Raw genomic sequence first — 27206 nt, 5'->3', positions numbered from 1 at the left:
TGGTCCTTTAATTTGAAAAACTGAGCACTTGAATTCAAAAAGCCTTAATGAACAAATGAAGGAGATTTTAAGGGTTAATTCAAATGTTAGAAGATTTAGACAAATGAATGGAAACATTCACAGACGAATACACTGTGAGATTTCCATGATTATCAGTCACCATGAGTGCTTTTCACTGAATCATTCCATTAGTTTTCACAGACAGGTATAGAGTTCCACTGTTGCTCAGAGGCTTCACAGGTGATCTCACCTGAACACGGTGACATCACCATCTCCAACACTGAACAACAACTACATCTGCTCTCCAGGGGGGCCAAAGTGTGTTTAATCCTGAAAATAAGGCTGATAACGTTCAGCACGGGGGTGTGATGACGCAGTGAAAATTCATTTTAAACAGTGAATCTGTTCATCTGCCTCACAAACACGAGACATGAGAGTTATCAATATCCTCTGATGAGATCAGGCCAAAATAATGTTAGAAATATTTAAGTGTTAAATATTAAACTTTGTCATTTGTGATTTATGGGCTAAAAATATTGATTAGGCCTTCCAATATCTGGCCTCATTTGGCCTCAGGCGTAACATTTCAGTACAGTTTGAATGAAAATACAAATTATCAGCAAACTTTCCATAATGCATCTTTAAGCCTTTGACGTAAATAAGTACAAAATGTGAACCTCGCAGTGATCAGATGGAAGGACGAAGGCAGAGAAGACGACAAACTGTGAGTTTCTCCTCAGACGTTTATTGTTGGTGGTTTCCTCCTGCTTGTAGGCTGAGCTGCTCAGGCTCAGGCTCAGCTGAGTCCCGGCTCAGGCTCAGGCTCAGGCTCAGGCTCAGGCTCAGCTGAGTCCCGGCAGTACAGCACAGAATGGAAATAGATTGATGACTTTTCTATCAGGTCATTTCAAACAATAAAACAACATAAAAACAAAAACAAAGACTTTCAAGCAGCAGAAAACATATTTCCTTTGTAACGTTAGTGTCCGGAGGAGGGGGGACAGAATGGGCCTGTTATAAATGTTGTTAAATAAATAAACATTAATCTTGAGATTGCATATTTCACCATCCAGGATTCATCTCCATCAGTCAGATTCAGGTACAACATCACATGAACACAGTGCATTCACAGAAAAATGAGACATTATCACACATTTACAAAAAACATCTTTCATAATCACCACCTTTGTATCTCATATCCCCACTATTTCATAAATCTGAGATCTGTGATATCGAGATAACTCATAATTACAAAATAAATATGAATGAAAAGATATTAATGACATGAAAATGATTTTATAATAAGGACGAAACAATCTCATAACACCAGATTCAGAGTACACAATACCGGCCTGATAACAGCCCGACCTGTCAGACGTGGACCGTCTACCCGTGTTTCATCCCGTGTAACCAATCAACTGATGCCACATTTGGACGCCTCACAACGTCACAACCAAAGGTGACCGCTTAGGAATCTGCTTTACGTTCCATGAGAAATTCCAGGACGTGCTAGTGATGTTGACCAATAGGAGTGCAGAGCGCTCTTCACCTGTAAACTTGTGAAGTGAAAGAGGAATAAAATCGTTGGTGGAACAACTTTCTTTTTCGAGGCTTTTCAACAATCAGTCAGGCTCATGCACACCTCTTCAGACGCCATGTTTGTTTACATATTGGTTCCAGGAAGTCGCTCCTAGCTCCTCCTTCAGAGTGACATCACGCAGGTCATTAAAGACAGTCAGCTGTGATTGGTCAGGGACCAGCATGTTGTCTGTGGTCACTTGGCGAAGTCACAGCAAGAACTGTTGACTCTATAATGTGACGCGGAGGCCATGTGACACAAACATCCTGCAGTCTGAAGCTGATGCAACAAAAACAAGTTGAAATTCATGACGTCTTTTTCTTTGGTCAGTCTTCCAGCTGCCTCAACACGCTTCAAACTTAAAGGCACAGTCAGACATTTTGTGAAATCAGCTGTGTTTAATCAAAGGTAGATTTACAAGCTAGGCAGTTTCTGCTGCTTCAAGACTTTATGCTAAGCTAAGCTAACCATGTCCTGGGCCAGTTTCATCTCTGTGCTGGACCCAAAGAGATCAAACTGATCTTCTGAAACATGTCATGTGAGAAGGCTGAGAACAAAAGTCCTGACGGCTCCATCAACACGCCTTCACACGATGCAGAGGATTCAAACTTTTCTTTTTGTTGTCTCAGAAAATAGAACTTGAGTTTCACTGCAAACATCAGTTCTCAGGGCATTTTGCTGTTTTCAACAATGATTCACTTTCAAAAACAATACTGAAACTAAAAACACACTTCATTATCTTGGTGCAGCTAGCACACAGTCCAGGCATGGTGGTGATTCTCGGTGGCGTCCTTCGCTAATGTGTTGGCTAGTTTGGATTTATGGATGACGTGTGTTTCAGTGATAGTACAGACATCATCAGCTTTCCCTCCAACTGTAGAGCTGAGAGCTACAGTGAATGTTCAGCTAGAACTGAAACTAGGCTACAAGTAAAGGACAACCAGTGTGTCTCAATTAGTCTACGAGGATGAACTCACAGTGATGAAGGTCAAACTGTCATCACAGCTAAACATGCTGAACAGGACGAGCTGCAGGACAGATGCTCTTGGACAAAGTTAACGCTCCTCAGTGGAGTTTGATGCTCAACAAGCAGCTTTCACAGACCTCATCCTGACAGACAGTGTTCTGCAGCAGGTTTGTGCTAAGCTAACAGCTAAGAAGCTGAAACCTCCTTCAGAAGGAGAACTAGTGAAGGAGATCCTCGTTGCTGTTGTGGAGCTGAGAGCAGCAGACAAAGTCAAACTGTCCAAAGTGTCAGTTTGTCTGGAAGAACAGTCACAGAGTGGATTACTGATTTGGCATAAGATTAACAACTAAAAGTGAGGGACACCGCAGGAAGTTTCCAGTTTTCTCTCGGGTCTGTAATGAAACAACAGACAACAAATACCGGCCAAGGTAGCACTTTGTCTGCATGGGATATCCAGTTTGATAGAGGGGGAAATTGTTGTTTCGACTATAAAAAAAATTGAACTACCGTCTGAAAAGTTAAGAGGTCACAGATGGAGCCGCAACCAGGAAGTGAACATATTAGCTTCATTTAATGTGGAACCAGCTGACGCGTCTCAACTTGTGACTGACCGCAGTCACGCTTCTGCAATCAACACTATGCTATGAAGCTAGTGGACTTAACTTAGTATAGCTAGGCAACATTTATTTTCAGTTAGCAGGACATGTTAGCCTTCACATTAGCTCCCTCCAGTTTTCTGTTTGAGTTTCAAATGAACAAAGTCTGACCCTTCCAGTTTGTGCTGAAGTCAGCTGATGAACATGACTGAAATGAAATGCCTTCTGTGTTCGTCTAGATAGACTATCAGTTAATTAGTGGTATAGAGAATAAATGACAGCTCTGGCTCTACTGCAGCCTCTGCAGACATGCATACTGTACAGGAATCATCTAAATATTATTTCTATTCATGTACTGAAGCTTCAGTTTGACTGTGGTGAGCAGCAGCACTCCAGCATTTGAAAAAATGTTCTTGAAATCAACATGTAAAACTAACAGAGTGTGTTTTTGCAAGCAGTTTGCTTCCAGTCGTTGTGCTAAATTAGGCTCAACACATCCTGGACGTCTGTACTGACAGATGAAGCTGATATCCATCTGAAAGATCTGGAGAGAGGAAGAGGAGATATCTAAATGCTGGACTGTTGCTTTAATACTATCAGGTTATATCATGAGACTGTATGTTGTACATAGATGCAGATAGAAATCTGAATGTATCATTTTCTGTGTGTTCTGTCAGAAATCTGAGATTCATTATATTCAGAATACTTTAGTGTTTTTAGATAGAACTGATTTTAAAACTTCTTATTGTGCCTTTTGACAGATCATCGATCTGCGTAAATGGATTCTTGATCAGTTTTATTCTTATAGTTCTAACCGAGGTTGTTGTCTCAGGAGTACCACAAGGGTCAATTCTGGGGCCTCCACCATTTTACATTTTAGACTTTGCTCCTGGGCCTTTCTGTTGGTAACAGTTAAGTTCCTGATTGGACGTTTCTCACAACAACGCTGTGTGGGACATCTCAGAATGAATCTTGGTTTTCACTGAAACAGCTTCTAGAGAAAGTCTTACGTTCTTAAAGTCAAATTAAAGAACATAAGACTTGGGGCCTTAGCTGTGGTGAAACCACATTAATGAGGACCTGTACAGACACATACACAGGTGACAGGTGTGTACAGTATGCACAGAGACAGATGGACACACGTTTGTGTTTTATACCCAGTGAATACAGTTAGAGTGTACAGAGTCAGCATTGAAGAGATTTGAGGAATCTGAAGAGAAGGAAAAGTCACACTAACTCCAAAAACACTGAAAACATGAAACTGACGAACAACCCGCACGACAATCAAATGAGGATAAAAACTGACTTCAGTACTCGCCTGATGTATATGAAACTGTACTGTGTCAGACTCACCTCCAACCTCATGGTGACTACCTCAAATATCACGTTTCTTATGTTTCTTACGTAAACACTGATACTGAGAGATGTGGCAGAAGATTGAATCATCTGAAATAATCTCTACTGTCCATACATCAATGAAAGTTGAAAGCAGTTATATTGGGTGATATCGTGGCTCAGTGGTGAGAAGGTCCTAAGTCTGAATCTGTGTGGACTTTGCATGTTAGCCTCCAGGTTAACTGGAAACTGCAGCTCTGAGTGCTTGTCCTATAGTTCAGTATGGATGTGGACAGCTGCAGACTTTCATGTGACGTGTTTCCACACAGGATACAATCCCGGGTCTGCAAACACAGACATATTCCACACATGTGCACTAGCAAACAAGAAGGAGGAAACAAGCTCTGTCTGTTGAATTTGGCTGAACAACAAGAGAAAGTTAATGAGAATATGACCAGGAAAGCCAGTTCATTACACACATAAATACAGGGCACTAAACAAGCATCCTCTCTGCTTTTCTGAGTCATTCACAGTCAGACTGCTGACCGTCCACACAGTCACTCATTCTGGGAGGTGGGAGGACATCGGACCTTTGTGGACATGGGAAGGCAACAGAAATTACATGAAATGGACTCTCGCAGATGCAACAAGCATAAACTGGGCTATAGACTGATTATCCGTGCCGATGCCCAGCGTGACCAGGGACAGGAGGACGAGTACAGTTTCCTCGACATCAAGTGAGACATGATCTCTGTGATCTAGTTGGAATAAAGAATATAGAAAGATTTCTTTGAGGAGGACGATTGACCATGTACTGATTCTGTTGGGAACATTCATCAGTGTTGTGCTTCTTTTCTGTATTTCAGTGAGCTTTTGATTTCTTGTGCTTTCATGTTTTTGGCTGGTGGTGTGATGAACTGCGTGGCCAGCAAAGGGCAGCACTGGTCCAATTAGAAATGATGTCAGATTCCTGACCTTCAGAAGATGACCTGTCCAGATTTTACTGACCTCTGACCTTTGACCTTTCCTTTGATGTGTGTGTCTTTTCCTTCTCTGTGGACTCCTTTGCAAGGGCCTGCTCGGGTCAGCGTGCTGGGTTGCTATGGTAATGCTGTTCGGCAGAGTAATAAAGACTATTTACAGCAATGACCTCATTGACTCGGGCTCGGTTTGGTTTGTTCCTTCCTGCTGGTTACGCACTGACTGACTCCACCCACTGTAACCAGTGTGACCTCTGCAGGTGGGTGGGGATTGTGCTGCTCATTGGCAGCCATACACTCATCTCTGTGGCTGTCAATCACAGAGATTGTGAACGAAGGACATGGGGAAGGCACCTTTCCTCTCCGGCTGTCCCTCGATGTGTCCAATCTGAGAAAAAACAGCACAGTCAAAACATCACTCAGATTACACCAGAACACATGTTTGATAGGCCACATCGCCTTAACAAGACAGATTAATTCACTGCTGTTGATGTTGGTGGAGGGAGTTGTGTGTCCCTGTGGCTCTGGGAGCTGTGCTGTCTGGGGCAATATTTCCTGGTAGGGTCACCTAAGACAAATTGGTCTCGGGTAGGGGCCTGATTAAGACTGATTCACAGACCCTATATGAGTCAACCAAGAAGGCATTGCAGCACCTTGCTGAAGCAGAGAAAGTGGGGGCCCCCTCCTTGATCCAGGCCTGAGAGACAAGCTCACAGTTATCCTCTAACAGCCAACCCATGAGATTGGCAGGGCACAACCCAAACGAGCTACATGGGGCTGCTGCCCTGTGTGCACACCACCCAAAGGGATAGGCATTAGGGTCTGGTGCACTCCAAGCCGGACAGCAGGCAAAGGCAGGGACCTAGGCATGATGACCCCTGGCATTGCAGACTGGTTCAAGGGACATGGAATGTCACCCCTCTGGTGAGGAAGGAACTGAAGGTGGTGCAGGAGGTGGAACGGTACCAACTACATATAGTTAGGCTCACCTCTATGCATAGAACTGAGTCTGGAACCACACTGCTTAAGTGGGGCTAGATTTTCTGGATGAGTGCTGCTGTGTTGAGGAGTTCTCCCCAGGGAACAAGAGTCTTGCCTCTATGCAACTGCAAGTTGCTCTTGACGTGCTTATATACCAAACAGCACTTCATGTTCTTGGAGTTGCTTGGTGGCATCCTGGATGAGGTTTCACCAGGGAGTCTATCGTTGTGTTTGGAGTCTGTCTGATCTGAGCCTGAGCAGCCATTTGTTGTTGGAGTTCAGTGTTACCATGTTCGAGCATAGGGTGGTTCATAAGTGTGAGTGGTATGTCTTGAAGATGGGGCGAAGAGAGGAGCAGAGCTGGCAATGAGTTGGATTAGGTGGCCGGACAGACCAAACATAGTGAGGGTGAACCACTGACGGCAAAATGGAGCATGACATGGACAGGCGGTTTGCCGCAGTGTCAGTGGTAATGTGGGCGTTGTACCAGACTGTTGTGGTAAAAGAGAGAGCTGAGCTGGAAGGCAAGGCTGGTGACAGGACGTCTAGAATATCTTCCTCAGCCTGCTGCCATGGTAACTTGGTCCCAGATAAGTAGGAGAAAATGGACGGATGGATGGATGGAATACTGAGAAAGAGATTATTTTTTAGTATTTCCTTCTCATCAAATTATGTTCCTGTTTTCCAGGAGGCTGTATGTACCGAAACAACAATGGCTTCTTACCTCATTCACTAAAACATTGTAATCTTCTGGGATCTCGGAGCCTCCATAAAATATGGACTTTGACTTGCAATCATAACCCACTGTATCTTTTCAGCTGCAGCTGAGTTACTTTTCATGTTAAAATTATAGCCTTCAATTCAAATGTGAGACAAAATATTCTTTGGGATTAGGTAAAAACAAAACGCAGTGCAATAAAAATCTGCAGGTCCCAGAAAAGAAGTAAACTATTCCTGGAAGTATCTTGTTTTATGAGGGAAAATCTTTCTTTGAGTAATGTCGCTACAAAGACGGCAGAGTTGTTCCCCGCTTCCTCGGGCACCCCCACAATTCTGATGTTATTACGGTGCGATCTAGCCTCCAGATCCTCGCACTTATTTTCTAATTTGGCAATGTCAGCAGAGAGGGTTGCAATTTTGTCTTGCATCACAGTAATGTCGTCGGTACAAGTTGATAAACACAGCTCCATCTCTGCCACTGTAACTTTCAACTTTCCCAGCTTCGCGTCCGTTGCTGCTCTGTCGGTGGTTAACTGCGTCTTTACTGCTAGTAGCTCAGATTTGATTGTGGATAAGTCCTCACCGAGAGTGGCACGCAGTTCGGTTTTGAAAATGTCCGCTATTTCCTTACGCATCTCGGAGAGGAGCTCAAGTTTCAGGGCTGAGGTATCAACAGGCGCTTGAGGCCGGACGGATGAGCCCTCTGAGCAGGGAGGGGTATCACACGAGGGCGAGGTCGCAGACAGGGGGCAAGGCCGCAGTAAAGTTTGAGTAGCCTGATGTCCACCTTTGCTTCTGTTCGCCATTCTTAAATATAACCAGGAAATAAAATTGTAACTGTACGTGTTTTCTGGTCAAAAACCACAGTTTGACGCACAAGAGATGTAAATAAAATAGTATTTAAAGCAAAGTTTGTGGGAGCCTCCGCAACAACGTCTTACTCCATGCCTAGCTCAACCGGAAGTAAGAGGGAAAATCTTTCAACTCAAGTATGTAAGAACAGGAAAGATGGTCAGGGAACCCGTTAAACAGCACAAAGGTTTTTATTTCTGTTAAATACAGCAGTTCAGTGTTTTGCTTCTGTAGCTGCTCAATTAGATTTAGTTTTCCTGTATGTTCTTTTTTAATCTAGAATTGGGCTGTTTAGTGACTTGAGTTTGTTTCTTATATTTTTTACATTAACAGTTATGAACCTCATGATGAAGCAGAGTGATACCTACCCACCACTCCTGGTCCTCCTCTCCAGTAACAACGATGACTTCTCCCTCAGAGAAGGTCAGTTCATCATCATTATCAGCCTGACAGTCGTAGATGGTTTTCACCCGCCTGATTTTATTCTTTACCTGGAGAGAACAGAGAGAAGACAACAAAATAAAGTGTCTGCTTTCTTTTGTTGTCCTGTGAAAACACGTTTCTCTCTGAAGGACCCTCACAGAGTTGATTTTGCGAGGCAGAGGAACGGGCATCTCCACAGCACCAGGCGGGGACTCATCAACATCGTCAGCTGCCAGTCGAGGTGACAGCTCCCCCTGCAAGACAGATGACTGGCCCTCTGCTGCTGCTGCTGCCATCTTGGATCCCTGCATCTCCATAGCAACAGGGGTGAGGCCAGACCTGTCGCTGAGAGGTGGTTTGGGGGGGAGGTTTGTGATCTGGGGTTTGGGTGGGAGGTCTTTGAGGAGAGGTTTTGGAGGGAGGTCAGACAGATGAGGTTTAGGAGGGAGGTCAGACAGCTTGTCAGCCAATGGGTTTCTCTGGGTGGAGTCCACTGGGGTGGGGGGGGGTTTAGGGGAGGCATCAATGAAGGGAGGAGACTTCTGGGGGTCAGGCTGAGAGGAGGAGGATGAGGAAGGTTTATCAAGGAGGTCTGGAGGCTGGCTGGGTTTGTCCACAGAGGGGAGGTGGGTGATGTCAATCTTCCTTAAAGCAACTGAGAGAGGAAAGACGAAATCAGACAGCGAGAACTGAACAGGTTTAATATCCATCGGACAGAGGCAGATAATGTATCGTCACAACCAGAGAATGTGACTTCAGATGGGTCCCCAATTTCCAAGAAGGCAAATCTTCAGTAATATGAACCAGTCTGAGAGCAGATGGCAGGGAGGCAGAGGTGGAAGAAGAGAGTGAAACTCTTTTTATGGAGACTGTGATGGACAGTGATTTACAACACTCACCCCTGAAGGTTTTTGGTTTAGTTTCTGTCTGTATCTGTCTGTAAACTAAAATCAAGACAGAGTTCAGTGCATAGCTGTTAAAACAAGAGGTGGATCAGAGCAAATTAACCGAACCATGCAGCACAACACGACAGAACAATGGCAGACAGCCAGGCAAGCTCACCTGGGTTTGACTTAAGGCCTGCATCCTTTTCTTTAGTGGTGACTGATGCATTCAAATATGGTGTAGCCTGTGAGTAGATAGTACATCCAGCAGGCTCAGTGGTAATTACATCTCCTAGATCAAAGAGCAAATCATTTGACGAGTACTACCTGGACAACCAGAGATGTCCCGAGAGGATCTTAAGTATCAGTACTGGGACTGATACAGGCTGAACGATACTTTGTTTCTTTACTGAAAATACATGGGTTGTTAAGTTCCTGTGGTGGAAAATGGAGCTGAAGACCAGCAGGAACCACCAACCTTGAAAAACAGGGTTTACCCCAAGAAATGGGTTATCAGAGCTCACAAGCACCAAACAACAGCCTATTACAATCCTCTAACTTATATATAAAACTTTTTTTTTTTTTTAGAAAGACATCCCTTTATTTGTCACTCCACATAGAACATGCACACACGCCATGCTCGGTGAAATTCTTCTCCGCTTTTGACCCATCCTGGTCGTCCTTCCTTTGAGGCAGACCAGGAGCGGTGGGCTGCCAGCTAACCAGCGCCTGGGGACCCATTTTCTTTTTCGTCAACATTGGTCAGGTGGTGATCTTCATGCATGTTTTTTAGAGGGGGGTTTCATTTTTTATGGAGGATCCCCCAGGTGAACACGGGGAGAACATGCAAACTCCACACAGAAAGGGGCAGCAGGCACTGAAGGCATGATGGAGGACACGCCCTCAGCTAACAGCTCAGCTCAGCCCGAACCCGGGACCTTCTAGCTGTGAGGTGACAGTGTTGCCACTGTTCCACCGTGCCACATAACATTTTTGCTGCTACTTCTACATTTACACTGTGAACTCCTATTCTCTATTGTTTATTGTTAGTATTTATTTTCAGTTCATTGTTTACTGTAGTGTTAGGATATGTCTGTCTTAATTCTTTGTGCCTGTGCACTTTTTGTTTACTTTAGTGTCAGAAATGTCTTGTCTTGTCTTGTCTCACTGTGGGATAGTGGGAGACGTAATTTCAATTACTTTGCATGTCTGGTACTAGTGAAGAATTGACAATAAAGCCAACTTTGACTTTGACTAAAACATTAGACACAATTAAACACACACACACACACACACACACACACACACACACACATATATATTTAAATACCTTATAGAGTTACATCAGGTGGTCAGTACAACAGAAGCCTTGATTAACAGCTGAAAGATCATCGTCTCACCTTTCTGAGGTAGTTTGGGTAGAACTCTGGGTCCCAGTGTGGACTTGGCATTACTGGTGGTCATACTGGAGAAGATTGGAAGAGGTCAAAGGTCATCTTCACCACAGTTCGCAATTGTATTCATTATACTTTTAAGTGTTTATTTGACATCAGCTGGTCAGAGTATTTCATGTGTACAAATACCTCTGCTGCTGCTGGATTCTCTCAAACTTGTTGGTCCTGTTTCCAGGTGGAGGTGTCAACTCACTTCCTGTGAAAACAATTATAGTTCCACCAGGGGTGAAATGTTTGAAGGGTTTTGGTTTGTACAGTCTTACCGAGTTGCTGGAGTGTTACCTTTACCTCCAGGTCCCTGCATGACTGGGCTGGGGGGGTCAGACAAGGTGCGCTTGTGTCCAGGCGGAGGGGGAGGGGGTCTCTTCTTCAGGGTTGAGTTTCCCCCTCCTGCAGTCCAGCTTCCTCCTCCACCTCCTCCACTCATCTGAGAAGTGAGGAGGAGGGAGGTGGGCGGGGTGGTGCCGGGGCCTGAGGGAAAAACAAGTCAGTGATTTCATGCAATGCCAAAAATACATCACATTGCATACAACATGTCCAAGGAGGGTTGAATTAAACGCAAATGGACTTGATTGCAACGACTTGCAACAACAGGGTGTCACTGACCTTGATAAGGAACCCACAGAGGTTAATACCTGGGACTCCCCACCATTCAGTTAGAACAAAAGAAGCCCCTTGGATGAGAGGTGAAACATTTTCAAGTTTTTATAATCAAGTCCACTTGCCCTGGACTCAACCCTCCTATGGATATCCAGGACCTGGGTGACTGAGTATCTTCACATACAGTGAATACAACTTTACATTTAACTGTTCATTGACTAACAGTGAGAAGGAATTACTTATTAAGCTGTCACAGAGGAATCTGTAAATCTTTTCAAAGACCCTGAGACTACTTCAAACCACCCAGTCTCACTTTCAACTTGTCACATGTGGACACTTCTTCAGGATTCCTTGACATCACTTTTTAAGCCACTGGGTACCTCTTTTGTTGGGGTCTGCAGGTTCCCGTCGTTTTGGTCTGGTGTGTTTCTGTGTTTCCCTCTCCTTCCGTCATATGTGTATGTGTTCAACTGCAGCTAGCTGACAGGTCTTACCCCGCCTCGCCCTCTCCTGGGCACACCTGACCTCAATCATTTAATCAAGCCTCATCAACCACCACAATATATATGCACTGGTCTCTACACCAATACTTGTCGAATCGTCTGCTCACCTGTCGTAACAGTGATCGACCAAGTCAACCTTTTGCCTGTCTGTCCGCCTGCCCCTCTGATTTGTCCTGTATTCCGTTCTTAGGCCCAGGCCATGTGCTCCAGCCTATGCCCAGATTTTCTATCATACCAGTCTCCCCTGTCCTGCTCGTCAGCACTAAGACTGGATTCTCTTTTGGACTTGATACCTCTGATCTGCTTGTCTGCTCTATGGATTGATTCTCTTACATTGACTATTAAACTATTAAAACTTCTCTCCTCCCACCTCTTTTTCTGAGGTCACAGCGTTTGGGTCTATACACTTGCCTAAAACACAACAACTTTAGCATAATTTTTCAACGTGCAAGGTTGTGTGACTTAGACATACAGACATTTCGTTCCCACTCCCGAAGCATCAAATGATGTTTTATATAGTCATGAAAAGTCTGCATTTGCATATGGAGGTAGGTGGGGTTGCTGGATTGGTTCAAATACAGGACTGGAGTTCGTGTCCTGTGTGAAACCAAAAATGAAGGTTGATTTCTTTTGTAAGTGAAGTAACGTAACTTACATAACTTAATGTACATAGCTAATGTATTTATTTTAAGCTAAACAATGATGTTTTGCGAAACCTAACCAAGTAGTTTTGGTGCCTAAACCTAACCAAAATGTGACAGTTTCACAATGTCAACCACAAGTTTATCATTGTTCTCAGAAAGCTTTATTTTTTAAGTGTTACTGCATGTTGCTAACTGGATGTTATACATTGTTACTGCAAACTTGACCTAACTTGAGCCCTGCAAATTGAAAAAATATGCTAAAAGGGTACTCAGTGCCTTAAAAAGTGAAGCCAAGGGGTCCTGACCAAGCATTCATATGTGATGAATTGGGGTGAGAATGTGTTCCTTCAAGCACCTTAGCCGCCTTTAAAAGTCCATCGTTTTGTCAAGGGACCCTAGCACCCCCACAAAAACCCATCTGATCCCAGCGAATGAAAGCAGGTCCCTCCTCTAGCAATGCTGAAGCTCCTAAAGGACTTGTAGAACATTCTTGAATATTGCTGCACCCCCTAGAGACTCAAAATTTTACCATGGGACCACTTAAATTTCCCACGTGACAAGAGGGACTGCCAAACGAACGAAACCATCCCTAAATTTCTTGGAACCTCAAAGATTCCTGGCCCTGAAAACCTCATCACAGATCTCTGGATAACCTGTATAACGCCATTGACCCCAAGAAAAAGTGACAGCAATTTCTCTCAGTTCTGGGTCATATTCAAAAACATCTGAAATCCCCTTTAGATCTTCTGAATCTTGATTCAAAAACCTTTGAAACCCCCTCAAGGCTTTATGGACCACATTCAAAGCCCCTGCATCCCTCAAAGGCCTTGTGGACCACCTTCAGAAATCTCTGGAAACCTCTCAAAATCTTCTGAACCACCTTCAAAAACCTTTGGAGCTCTTAATATCTTCAAAAACACCTGGACCTGTAAGAAGGACTCTTGGCACCTCCTTCTCCGTTTACGAACACAAGTCGGTGCAACTTACCTTTCCCCTGCCTCCTGGCAGCTTGTGAAGGTCCTGAGGTGTCAGGCCCAGGGGATGGAGGATTGTCAGAGGAGGTACTGTAGACAGGGTTGGCAAATGCCCCATAGGAGAGGCGCTGTCTGTCCTTGTGAGGAGGAACAAAGGAGGCCGGCAAAGAGAGCTTCTCCTGAGAGGAAACACTGGAGGATGGACAGAGACTCTGAGGACGTAGAGAGCGCTCTTTCTTCACTGGACTGGGCTGCAGGAGGAGGCAGGGAGGAAAGAGGAGAAACAAGATCACATTAGGGCAGATGAGGAAGCAGGAGGTCATTAAAACTGTCACACCAAAGCAAGTTAATCCAGGGCGCCCAGGTAGCTCACCTGGTAGAGTGTGTGCCCCTTGTACTAAGGCTGTGTCCTTACCGCAGCAGACCGGGTTTGATCCCGACATGAGGCCCTTTGCTGCATGTCGTCCCCCCTTTCCATGCTTGTCACTTTCCTCTCTCTCAATGAAGCCAAAAAAAATCTTAAAAAACAAACAGTTGATTGATTATTCTGCTGTTTGTTCAGTGTTACCTTGTCATCCAGTTCGTCGTCACTCTCATCCAGTTCGTCCAGTCTGAGGTTCCAGTCATATTCAACATGAACATGAGGGTTAAACCTGCCAGAAATTGCCTCCACCAACTGGGAGACAAAGAAAAAAATGTTAATGTTCTTCCCTTCATCTTCTTAATGAAAAGAATGGGGTTTTGTTGTGGATGTCATCAGGAGACTGTGGCTTTGAGTTCAGGCCCACTGAGGTTACTGTGTTACTTGTGTTGTTGATTGGTCTAGTTTCCTACCGGTTCTTCACATTGGGAGATCTTCAGTCTACGGGCAATGTCCAGCGCTGTCTCTCCACTCTGATTGGCTGAGAAGAGACAGGACATAAGCAGCATGTAATAACATAATGATGGACCGAGGCTGTTTCCCCTTGCTTCCAGTCTCGGTGCAAAGCTAGGCTAACCATGTCTGGGACCTCTCTCTGCTCTGGATACACAACTGATATCCATCTGAAACATCTGACTCTGAAGAAGATACAGAACAAGAGGATCTACATAAATGTTGGACTATTCCTTTAAGTGATTTAGCTGAAGATTTGTATGGAGTCTAGTTTAGTCTAATGTTGGTGTGTTCTCACCGATGTGGATGTCAGGTTTCCCTCTCAGCAGCAGTTTTACACACTGTGGCTTGTTGTACAGACAGCAGTAATGCAGAGCTGTGTTTCCTCCCTCCGTCTGTCCATCCAGGTTACCACTGCAGGCAGTCACACATATCAACTCAAACAGCACATGAATTCACTGATCACACACTGCTAATACAGTTCCCCAACAGGCTGAGGCTGGCTGATCCTGGATTGTTAGGGTAGATTTCAAAGCTGGACAAAACATTATGAGTGACAATTTTAACCCTTGTACTGGTCAGGAGGTACTTATAGACATATTATTGTATATCCACACACAGTTGTGAAAACATACTGTATATAAACACACACACACACACACACACACACACACACACACAGAGTACTGTTTCGTACCTGTTCTGGATTAGGAAGTCGACCAGATGAAGAGAGGAGCGATCAGCTGTCCGAGCACAGTAATGTAATGCTGTCTCTCCTTCTTCCTGAGTAAAATAAACATGTTAAAACAAGTAATTGAATATGTCAATATAACACAAATATAACAAGGCCCTCAGAAAGACCACATTAAATTCCTCTAGAATACCCTCTAAGATTTCTGAAAAATCTTAATGTTCCATTAATGGACCATATTCTCAAGGGGATACGGAACACCAGCTAAAACACAGAAAATCTCATCAAGGATCTCTGCAAACACCACAACTGCAGAACCACAGGCTATGAGAACCTCTTTGAGAACCAATGACACATGCTAATGAACATTTAAATGTTTGAAAGTACATGTGAACCTCCTCTCAATTACTTGGAACCCATTTGAAGACTCTTGGGAACTCCTGAGTAATGCCTGAAACCCTTTAAAATTATGTAGCGTGTCCTGATCAGGTTCACCAAATGAGACACAATCCCATTAACAATCTCTGCAACTTCCACTCAGCCCATCTGAAGCCGTCAAGGACAGTCGGTATGTCCTTAAAGTCCATTTACACCCCTTGTACCCCTTAACACCCCTTAAGGACATTCTGCGTCTGTCGAACTATATCAGAATCCTGAAATGTTTTTAAAAACTCCCTGTAAGAAAACATAAAACCCATTTAAATGCCCAGCATGCCCTCAAAGAGTACTGAATTACACCTGAAACCCTTTAGAAATTATGCAGCATGTTCTGAAGGAACTCATGCACACCAATCAAACACAGTGTCCCTAAGGGGTCCCTCCAACCATCCCAAGCCTCCCAGAAGGATAGAGAAAACCCTCTTGAGAAGGTCCTGTATTTTACATAGGACTAAATGTCCCGAAAGACCTAGGAAATTGTGTGGAGCTACCTCAAAGCCTCCTGAAATATCTTCAAAGATCCTTGGGATCCCTGAAAGAATATACAACACCCATTTAAGTCTTCTAGAGAAGACTCCTGGGAACTCCTCAGTGATGCCTGGAACATGTATCAATGGGTGTAGGTAAAATAGGTACACCAGAAAAAACACAATCCCATCAAGGATCCCTTGAACATTGTCAGGGCCCTCAGAAGCCATCAAGGGATGCGGGGAAACCTCCTTGAGAGCCACCAGCACCTCCTACGGAACAACTAGAACCTCCTCAAGTAGCACTGCGGTTTCCCATGTGACCCCTAAAATTACCTAAAAGAAAATCAGAGGGCCCCACAAATCTTCTCGTAGACCTTTGGAATGACCACACGCTCTTATGGACCACATTAAAACCTCTGGACAGACAAACACACAGAAACCTCCTTGAGAGACAGGCACAACATCTGAGTGGACGTCATAATTGACAAGTCTAGGGTCCAACCAACCATGTCTGGTTCAGGGAGGGGCTGGAGCAACTCCACCCCCTCAGCATACAGCTGGATGATTGACAGCAGGTCTCTGGACTTCACCACTTCATACACCTCATCCAGACGGCTGGTTGCCCTGGAGACGGTACGCCTGATGAACTTGCGGTCGATGTACTTGGCGTTGATGAACTCCTTCCTTGCTGTCCTGCAGACAGCAGGTTTACAGGTGAAAAAGGCTAACTGCTGCGTCCTGCTGAGTGTGTCAAACATGGATCTGGAGACACTCACATGCTGCTGGAGGCTGTCGGCTTCACGCACACAGACGGACGGCCGGCCTCCATGATCTCATTGAAACTACAGTTCCCAACATTCCGAGCGAGCTGGCAGGTGGGAGGGAGAGGAGAGGTGAATAAAGAGAAGTGAAGAGCAGACAGGAACTGGACAGGCTGACAGACTGGGGAGGTTACCAGCAGCTCAGAGGTTCCCAGTTTGTCCAGTTCCAGACTCTGGATTCTGGACACATGGACTCCCATCTCTCTGTGGATCCCTGAACACTCAATGCAGGTCAGGATGCCCAGGTTAGTGGAGATCCAGCGAGGATCTGAACACACACACACACACACACACACACATACACACACACACACACACATCATGTCTCTGAAACTCAAACCCAAGTACTGTAATTAAGTACAACTTTGAGATACTTTTCTTGGGTATTTCCATTGTGTGTACTTCTACTTCACTACTAGCAAATATTGTACTTTCACAATTATTACTTTTACTTGTCATACTTGAAGTTTTGCTATTAAGACTTCCATATTTTTACTTAAGTAAGGTTTTGATGCAAGACATTTATTTTTCCATTTCTGTTCGGTGTTTTCACAGCGTGTATTTGTACTTTTACTTAAGTAAAACATCTGAGTACTCTTTCCACCACCACTGACCAACACACCAACAATAAACCAGCTTCTGCTCAGCAGCAGAGGAAGCTTCTAACACACACACACACACACACACACACACACACACACACACACAAACACACACACACCTGTGGCTTCACAGTCGCAGCAGGTATTGTTGCCTGGCAACCGCAGCACCTCTTCGATGATGCTCTTGGTGAGCTCCTCCTCCTCCTCCACACCCGAACTCTGACCTCCGCCCTGAAACGCCATGTTCAGGGCCTCCTCCTTACTGTTGGTCAGCACAGACACCCAGCTGTAACACACACAGACACACAGACATACACACACACACACACACACACACGCGCGCGCGCACACACACACGGACACACACGGACACACACGGACACACACACACACACGGACACACACACAGAAAATCTGAAAACATGCTTGATCAGCAGCGTCTCAGAAACAGGAAGCCGAGTCTCTGATTTGAAAAACCTCCGATGTTTCACTCCTTTGACAAATGTGTGCAGATTAAACAGGAAGTGACGAAGGTTCACCTGACAAACTCCGCCTCATCCTCAGCCTGGAAGTGGTATGTCCGGTTATCTGCAGGGAAAAACAACAGAAGAAGAAGTAGAAGAGGAACAGGCCAAATCTCTGCCAACACTCACAGACAAACTGCCTCCAGTACAAAGTTTGTCCACCAGAGAGCGCTGACAGCTTGATTCTTCACTGTTCAACAGACACATGAAGGATGTGATGTTCATTTGAACAATGACCAGCAGCTGATTTATGACCAGCTGATGCTTTAAATGTTGGAATCAGGCTCAGACGTCCAGTGTGAGTCACAGACAGACTTACGAGAGATGAGGTCAAAGCATTTCTTGTCCTCTGCACTGGGTTTCACCTGACAGGTGAGCAGGTTCAATCTGACAGGCTGTCTGTTAGACTGACAGACAGACAGACAGACAGACAGACAGACAGACAGACAGATTATCTACATTCAGCCCAGCTGTTTAAAACCAGCACACCACTAATTGTTCATGTTTTAGCACATGAACAACAAACAGTTGTAACTCTCCTTCAGACATCACAGCAGCCAACTGTGAAGTCTCTCATTTCAGATGGTCCTTAAATGCACCAACAAGGCCACACAACGCTAATAAAACTTAAACAATGAAAACAACATGACTGTCTGTAAGACTGTGATGGATTCTCTCTGCAGACTACGTTTCAATTAAACTTTATTTATACAGCCAAATATCACAAATGTGCCTGAAGGCTCTTTATGATCAGCGCAGCTCACAGAACCATCTGTCCTTAGAGGCTCATCCAGATAAAGAAAAAGTCGCCACGAAACCCTTCAAAATGGGAAAAAATGGCTGAAAACTGGAGAAGAGCAACTGAGGACAGACAGGAAGTCCATGTCCAGAATGGACCAAAATACAAATTAATCAATACACAGACTGATAAATGATTTGGATTAAAGAAACATGAGAAATCAGCAGTGTGGACGCCCCCTTTAACTTTAAGGTGCTCGTGATAAACATCACATGACTTCCTGCCATCGGACACCAGAGCAGCTGCTGAATATTTCATCATGTGACTCAGCTTTAACAGACTGGAAGCTGAAATCAGACTCCATTAAAACCAGCGTTCCCACTCAGCTGACAGAGAGCTTCCTGTGTTGGACTGGACTCTCAGAGACGTCGTTAAAACACACTTTAAATTTAATAACAGACTCAAAGCTTCAGTCTGACATTTTCCTCCCATTAAAGTAGTTTAAGTTCATTGTTGTCTGACGTGAAAATGGAGACATGAAGGTAAATTCATGAAGGTGAAGCGTGTATAATATAAATTTTGTGTATTTTTTATCAGGTCAGAGTTACACACAGCTGAGATCACAGGTGGAGCAGCAGGTAAGAGCACTGGTCCAGCTGAGTCACACCTGTGGAGCAGTCTGTTGACACCAAGAGCTATTTTTAGCACACAGATTTTGGACCAATCAGATGACTGAAACTGCAGGTCAGGAGAAACGTAGCACGCTAAGCTAAAGCAACATGTCGAAGTGGTTCAGTCAATCCTTTAACACTGAGGCGAGTTCACTCCAAGTCAAAAACAAAACAAACACACAAACAAACAAGCGTACACGATGTCATCGTCACATGGAAGTCTTTCTGTCGGCTAAGCTGTTTGATTCAGTAAACAGTGACGCCAACGATACCACCACGCCAACGTTACCACAACGCTAATGTTACCACCACGCCAACGTTACCACCAAGCTAACGTTACCACAACGCTAACGTTACCACCATGCCAATGTTACCACCAAACTAACGTTACCACCACACCAACATTACCACAACACCAACGTTACCACCAAGCTAACGTTACCACAACGCCAACATTACCACAACACCAACATTACCACCAAAGTAACGTTATCCCAACGCTAATGTTACCACCACGCCAACGTTACCACCACACTAACCTTACCACCACGCCAACGTTACCACCAAACTAACATTACCACCACACTAACATTACCACCACGCCAACGTGACCACCAAACTAACATTACCACCACGCTAACGTTACCACCACGCCAACGTGACCACCAAACTAACGTTACCACCAAAGTAACGTTACCACAACGCTAATGTTACCACAACGTTAACGTTACCACAACACCAACGTTACCACAACACTAATGTTACCACCACGCCAACGTTACCACCACACTAACCTTACCACCAAGCCAACGTTACCACAACGCCAACGTTACCACCACGCCAACGTTACCACCACGCCAACGTTACCACCACGCTAACGTTACCACCACGCCAACGTTACCACAAAGCTAATGTTACCACCACGCCAACGTTACCACCATGCCAACGTTACCACAACGCTAACGTTACCACCACGCCAACGTTACCACAAAACTAATGTTACCACCACACCAACGTTACCACCAAGCTAACGTTACCACAACGCCAACGTTACCACAACGCCAACATTACCACAACACCAACGTTACCACCAAGCTAACGTTACCACAACACCAACATTACCACAACACCAACATTACCACAACGCTAACGTTACCACCATGCCAAAGTTACCACCAAACTAACGTTACCACAACGCTAACATTACCACCAAACTAACGTTACCACCAAAGTAACGTTATCCCAACGCTAATGTTACCACCACACTAACCTTACCACCACGCCAATGTTACCACAACGCCAACGTTACCACCACGCCAACGTGACCACCAAACTAACATTACCACCACGCTAACGTTACCACCACGCCAACGTGACCACCAAACTAATGTTACAACCAAAGTAACGTTACCACAACGCCAACGTTACCACAACACTAATGTTACCACCACGCCAACGTTACCACCACACTAACCTTACCACCACGCCAACGTTACCACAACACCAACATTACCACAACGCTAACGTTACCACCATGCCAAAGTTACCACCAAACTAACGTTACCACAACGCTAACATTACCACCAAACTAACGTTACCACCAAAGTAACGTTATCCCAACGCTAATGTTACCACCACACTAACCTTACCACCACGCCAATGTTACCACAACGCCAACGTTACCACCACGCCAACGTGACCACCAAACTAACATTACCACCACGCTAACGTTACCACCACGCCAACGTGACCACCAAACTAATGTTACAACCAAAGTAACGTTACCACAACGCCAACGTTACCACAACACTAATGTTACCACCACGCCAACGTTACCACCACACTAACCTTACCACCACGCCAACGTTACCACAACACCAACGTTACCACAACGCTAACGTTACCACCATGCCAACGTTACCACCACGCTAACGTTACCACCACGCCAACGTTACCACCACGCTAACGTTACCACAAAGCTAATGTTACCACCACGCCAACGTTACCACCACGCCAACGTTACCATCACACCAACGTTACCACAAAGCTAATGTTACCACCACGCCAACGTTACCACCACGCTAACGTTACCACCACGCCAACGTTACCACAACGCTAACGTTACCACCACGCCAACGTTACCATCACGCCAACGTTACCACAAAGCTAATGTTACCACCACACCAACGTTACCACCACGCCAAAGTTACCACCACGCCAACGTTACCACAACGCTAACGTTACCATCACGCCAACGTTACCACAAAGCTAATGTTACCACCACACCAACGTTACCACCACGCCAAAGTTACCACAACGCTAATGTTACCACCACACCAACGTTACCACCACGCCAAAGTTACCACAACGCTAACGTTACCACCACGCCAACGTTACCATCACGCCAACGTTACCACAAAGCTAATGTTACCACAACGCCAACGTTACCACCACGCCAACGTTACCATCACGCTAACGTTACCACAACGCTAACATTACCATCACGCCAACGTTACCACAAAGCTAATGTTACCACCACGTTATTGCTGACCGGTGCAGTGCATGATGGGAGATGTAGTACTCACTGTAGCATGGGAAATAGTGAGGGTGCCACTCTTCACTGAACACTTCCGTCGCTGCCAGACCTTCCTCAACCTGATGGAAAGAAAACAGCTGGTGAAGTTTCACTGGAGTTTGGAAGAATTATTTTTGATGTACAGGGACGGACTTTGGCCCATGAACACCTGTGCAGGTGAATGTAACAGACAGGCATACCCATCACTCTTCTTCAGCAGGTATCCTCTCTTCTCACTGCCAAACTCCTTGTTTCCCTGCAGCTGGTGCATACTGTACCCACTCTGTTTACTGTGAGAGTCCTGATGGACAGATGGAGACAAAGGGACAGGCAGACATAGAGACAGAGAGACGGAGAGACAGAGAGACAGATAGACAGACAGACGGGCAGACAGACAGGCAGACAGAGAGACGGAGAGACGGAGAGACAGATAGACAGACAGACGGGCAGACAGAGAGAGACAGAGAGAGAGACAGACAGACAGTGAGCATCTCCGCCTGCTTCAGACGTTTCTGTCAGACGGACATTGCTGTCACTGTCACTGACAAGACGGCTGTCCAACATGTTACAGATGAGACGTTCAGTGAGACGCTGTCAGAATCAGGACGATGCTGAGACACACTCAGTGTTTTCATGCCAAAAGACGTCATGCAGAGACGATGAAGATACAGCTTTGGACTGAAGATGACGAGGACTTACTCTCCTGGACTTCATTCGGACAAAGCGTGACAGAGAGAGACAGAGGTCAAAGGTCAACAGAGTATAACATGCAATGAACATATCACATTAGACGACACCCCCCTACCCCACCCTGTTACATCACAGCCAATCAGCTCACAGTGTGACGAGTGACTTCCACTTACCACAGCAACAGTTCACGTTGAACAGCTGTTACAAACATCTGCTTCTCTGAAGCCAATCAAAACTGGAAGCAGCTTGTTACCCTGACACACATCCCACTGACCTAGACCCCACCCCCTGCCGGCAGACCCCGCCCCCTCCCCCCAGGTGTCATACCTCCCTCGGGTCCAGCTGTAAGGAGCTCTTGATGACATCTCTGAGCGCCGTCAGCTGCTTCTTTTCCTCATCCTCACTCTGTTTGATCTGTGGAGACAGCAGAGGTCACACCTGTGGGCTCACCTGTGGGCTCACCTGAGCTCGTGATTAATTAGAACAGAACATATGAGGGTCTTACACTGAACAGGTCAGCAGCCAGTTTCTCGATGTACTGCTTCAGTTTGTCGGCTGTTTTCAAACCATCCTGAAAAAAACTGCAAATAGGAAGTTGAGTGAGTTTAAAAAAAAAAGTCGAGACTGAAAACCGCTGAAGTCAGAGCTCTTACTTGCACTGAGCGTGGTAGTACTTGACGAGGTTCTGCAGCAGGTCCACTCCCTTCTTGGTTTTAATCTCATTGACTTTGATCAGATACTGTTGGACACAAAGACGCACAGCTGTCAATCAAACCTGCAGCTGCATTCAAGACATGCCCAAGTCAAATGAGTACAGTTGTCAAGTGTTTGAGGACAGGTCCAAGTCAAGGCTGTCTGTTCTCAGACCAGATGTCTGGTGACTGCGTCTGGCTGTAACAGCCCGTGCAGCCTGTAGGGGGCTCTGTGGTACCTCACACATCTGCAGCTGGAACAGCCTCCTCTCTTTCTCCATCTCTTCAGCTACTTCAGCTCCTGTGATTTCAGTTCGGATCATCCCGTGTTGTTTAGCGTGTTCTCTCTTCTCTTTCTCGATCTTTGAGCTAAAAAACACACACAGGTGATTAAATGAGACCTGCTGATGCACACCTGGTCCTCTGGTCACAGGTTCATTCAATGGAACGTCACGTGAAAGTCAAGTGTGAAGAAACAATGATATTCCAGTTGTCATAACAGAGTAAGACGTGTCTGTCACAAGTTTCCTGACAGGTGACGCCTGTAATGCTGACGTAGCGTGAAGTCACCTTTCAGTCTGTCACCCAATCAAAGAGCAGATACTCGGCAGGCTCATATCTACACTGTGTGTTCAGGTGAAACTACAGCTCAACCATCAGACTGTCTGCAGTCCAACCGCGTCACACTGTGACCGTGTCCCACTGCTCGTCCAACAGCTGCTAATGAGCAACACCTGCAGCACCTTTGACATGTTTTCACGTGAAAACACTGAAGGATGAACCTTCATCGAGGCTCCGCTTCAGATCTGTTACATGAATTCACTGTACAAGCTTTTACTGCACCAACCTGAGCAGTACAGGTGAGACTCTCATTAGTTTTAGACACGAGGAACACCTGGTTTCACTGCAGGTGAGATCAATAAAGACCAGCCTGACGTTTGACGTCGTGTCAAAGACGTCAGAGGGACTCACAGCTTGGTCTCGTAGTCCTTCCAGGCTTTATCAAAAGGTTTCTTCAGATCCTGAAACAGAACAGAAACAGAGACGATTTCACTGAACGCACACGTGAAGGAGGTGAGACAGCAGCAGAGCGAAGACACAAACGTCCACAAGTCTCCAAGTAAACAGTTCAGAAGTCAAACAATGAGCCGTCAGATGAAGCCTCACCCCTTTAACTCCCTTCAGGTCTCCCTTTAAGAGCGAGTCCAGGCTGAAGACCACGTTATGACTCAGACTCTGCAGCTGGACACCAAACACAATCATTGAACCAATGAGTGTCCTCGTTCCTCACAGCTGACGGTATTGATCACTGATGGAATGATTGACAGCAGGTTTGATTGACAGCTGACTGACCAGGTTCCTGAGCAGAACAGCGAGTTCTTTAACGAGGCAGGAGAACTTCACGAAGGCTGCTCCCAGTTCAGAGCTGTTTCCTCCCAGTCTCTCCAGAGCCTGACTGAAGCTCTCCTGGTTCCCAGCATGCTCTGCTCCAAAACAACATCATCATCTTCATCATCAACAAAAGCAACACAGGCAGTCTGATTCTCCATAGAGTGACTCAGCAGCAGCTGGAAAGCAGCGGTGACGCGCTAATGTTAGCAACAGCTAACGTTAGCAGCGGCTAACGGTGACATCACTGTGGACGTGATGTCACAGTGGTCTGAGGTCTGGCTCAGCAGCCAAGTGACAATTAACCACCGCAGGTGAACCACATTCACAGTTACCAGTAACAATTATTTTCATTATTGACGAATCTTCTGATCGTAATTAACTGATTGATTTGAATGATGTCCTCTGACCTTGTCCTGAGCTGTAGATGGATTTAACACACTTCTTCACCTTCTGCAGAGCTGAGCGGTCCTGATCCAGAGCCTGAAGACAGACAGGAAGAGAGACAGGAAGACAGGAAGAGAGACAGACAGACAGACAGACAGGAAGACAGGAAGAGAGACAGGAAGACAGACAGGAAGACAGGAAGACAGACAGACAGACAGACAGACAGGAAGACAGACAGACAGACAGACAGACAGGAAGAGAGACAGACACAGACAGACAGACAGACAGACAGGAAGAGAGACAGACAGATAGATAGATAGGCAGGAAGAGAGACAGACACAGACAGACAGACAGACAGACAGACAAACAGGAAGAGAGACAGAGAGACAGGCAGGAAGAGAGACAGGAAGACAGACAGACAGACAGACAGGAAGAGAGACAGAGAGACAGACAGACAGGAAGAGAGACAGGAAGAGACACAGACAACAACGACATACAAAGTCAGGATAATTCTGAGATGTTCCAACCTGGCTGACGAGCAGTCAGACAGTGACACCAAAACATCCACTGATTGGACATTGATCATCCAATAATCAACAGGAGCATCATCACTCACCGTCACTGTCAACACAAATAATATTGTTTATTATTGGCTTTATATTTTTACTCATTGTTCAGTCTTTCGTGTCTTGGGTTGGCCAATAAAGCTAAACCTGAGTCTGATCATCTGAGACGTTTGCAGCCTGTCAGTGAACGCAGCACGGCTGTGTCCACATGGTCCTCATGCTGCGTTCAGTTACGTCAGGATTTGTAAACGATGGTAAACGATTCCTTCAAACATCTGAAAATAAATCAGCGTGTTTGTATCCAGAAATCCTTCATTTGAAAAGCCCTTAATGGACAAATGAAGGAGATTTTAAGGGCATTGTGACTTAATTTCCACAGGAATCATTCATAACTTAATATTAATATAATTAATTAATATTAATTATAATATTAAACAATAAATATATTACAGTCATCAATGTATACATCATTTATCCCATTAAAGCCTTGATGACATGATCATTCAAGGGTAAATTCGTGGAAGGTTCAGGTAAAAGGTGAACAGATTTCGTTTCTCAGTGATGAATAAACTCATTCAGGCTCATCAGACATGACGTTTGACCTTTGACCTCAAACATCAGACACGTGAACGAAGCTGCTGCTGTTTTCTCCTCTTGCTGTGATGCAGCTTCCATCAGTCTCACATTAACGGACAATACTTTCAATGAATCACTTGAACGTCACAGCAGACCTACAGGCTGGCCTTCAAGGTGACGTGTCCTCATATGGACAAGCTCTTCTGCCAAACGTCGTTCACAAATCCCGCACTTCATCTTTTATTAACAAATCTCAAAATAAATCAGGAGTATTAAACCGTGAGTTCAACACTTCTGTGTCCTCTCTGATGGACGCTGCATGTCAGCCATCAGGCTTCTGCACTTCAGGGACATGGACCGCACTGTCCAGACCTCACAGCGGAGGAGACAGGTGTCACATCCGGGAGGCGTTCAGGTGCATCGATTCTCCCTCTGCTGAACTTCAGAGGAGCGCCGTGACACCGCTGCGACTCATGGAGAGACTGCATTCAATGACGCGTTCAATGACCGCACAAGTAAACCCACTTCACCACAACGTTTGCTCACCGAGAGACAGACAGGCAGAGAGACAGAAAGACAGCGAGACGGGCAGGTGGACAGACAAGCAGACAGACAGACAGACAGACAGGCAGGCAGGTAGACAGACAAGCAGAAAGACAGAGACAGAAAGACAGGCAGGCAGGTAGACAGACAAAGAGACAGACAGCTTACCTCCTCCAGGATACTGACGGTGTTCCTGCAGCTCTGCAGGCGGGTGGTGAAGCTGGACGTGGTGGGGGAGTTGTAGTCCTCGGTGGTCTCCGACAGGAACTCACACACTGAGATGTGATCCGGCATCATTCACTCCGGAGACAGCCAGAAACAGCAGGTAAAAGAGAAAAACCGGCGGGAACAGGTGAGCCGCGGTGCATTCAGGGACATACAATGAGAGGCTGTGGTGTCAGACCAGATCAGATCAGATGTCCTCTGTCTCTCATCAGTCTGTCTCCTCCTGATGATTCATTCCTCC

The 27206-nt window shown here is 45.5% G+C and overlaps 1 protein-coding gene across 3 annotated transcripts; it reads right to left on the bottom strand.

Annotated features, from left to right (window-relative positions):
* On the bottom strand, positions 1–27206 carry asap1a (ArfGAP with SH3 domain, ankyrin repeat and PH domain 1a). Of its 3 annotated transcripts, none has more exons than XM_076744920.1 (28): positions 26909–27206; positions 25079–25151; positions 24633–24763; positions 24447–24521; positions 24252–24301; positions 23519–23648; positions 23241–23326; positions 23093–23168; positions 22915–23001; positions 22098–22198; positions 21908–21977; positions 18232–18319; positions 17928–17976; positions 17508–17674; positions 16921–17054; positions 16742–16833; positions 16472–16658; positions 15064–15149; positions 14665–14780; positions 14327–14394; positions 14061–14168; positions 13506–13743; positions 11054–11242; positions 10901–10967; positions 10718–10782; positions 8592–9088; positions 8379–8501; positions 1–5845 (listed from the first exon to the last, which is right to left on the bottom strand). In XM_076744920.1, the coding sequence occupies exons 1-28, from the start codon at positions 27035–27037 to the stop codon at positions 5771–5773; spliced, it is 3357 nt and encodes a 1118-aa protein (XP_076601035.1). In that variant the 5' UTR covers positions 27038–27206; the 3' UTR covers positions 1–5770. The 3 variants fall into 3 exon arrangements, with proteins under 3 accessions (XP_076601035.1, XP_076601036.1, XP_076601037.1); XM_076744921.1 differs by having other exon boundaries at positions 2–5845; positions 11060–11242; XM_076744922.1 differs by lacking the exons at positions 24252–24301; positions 24447–24521; positions 24633–24763; positions 25079–25151; positions 26909–27206 and adding an exon at positions 24127–24246 and having other exon boundaries at positions 2–5845.

Source organism: Chaetodon auriga, chromosome 12 (assembly GCF_051107435.1).
Source record: "Chaetodon auriga isolate fChaAug3 chromosome 12, fChaAug3.hap1, whole genome shotgun sequence".
Lineage (NCBI taxonomy): Eukaryota > Metazoa > Chordata > Actinopteri > Chaetodontiformes > Chaetodontidae > Chaetodon > Chaetodon auriga.
This window is presented reverse-complemented; position numbering and strand designations above follow the sequence as displayed.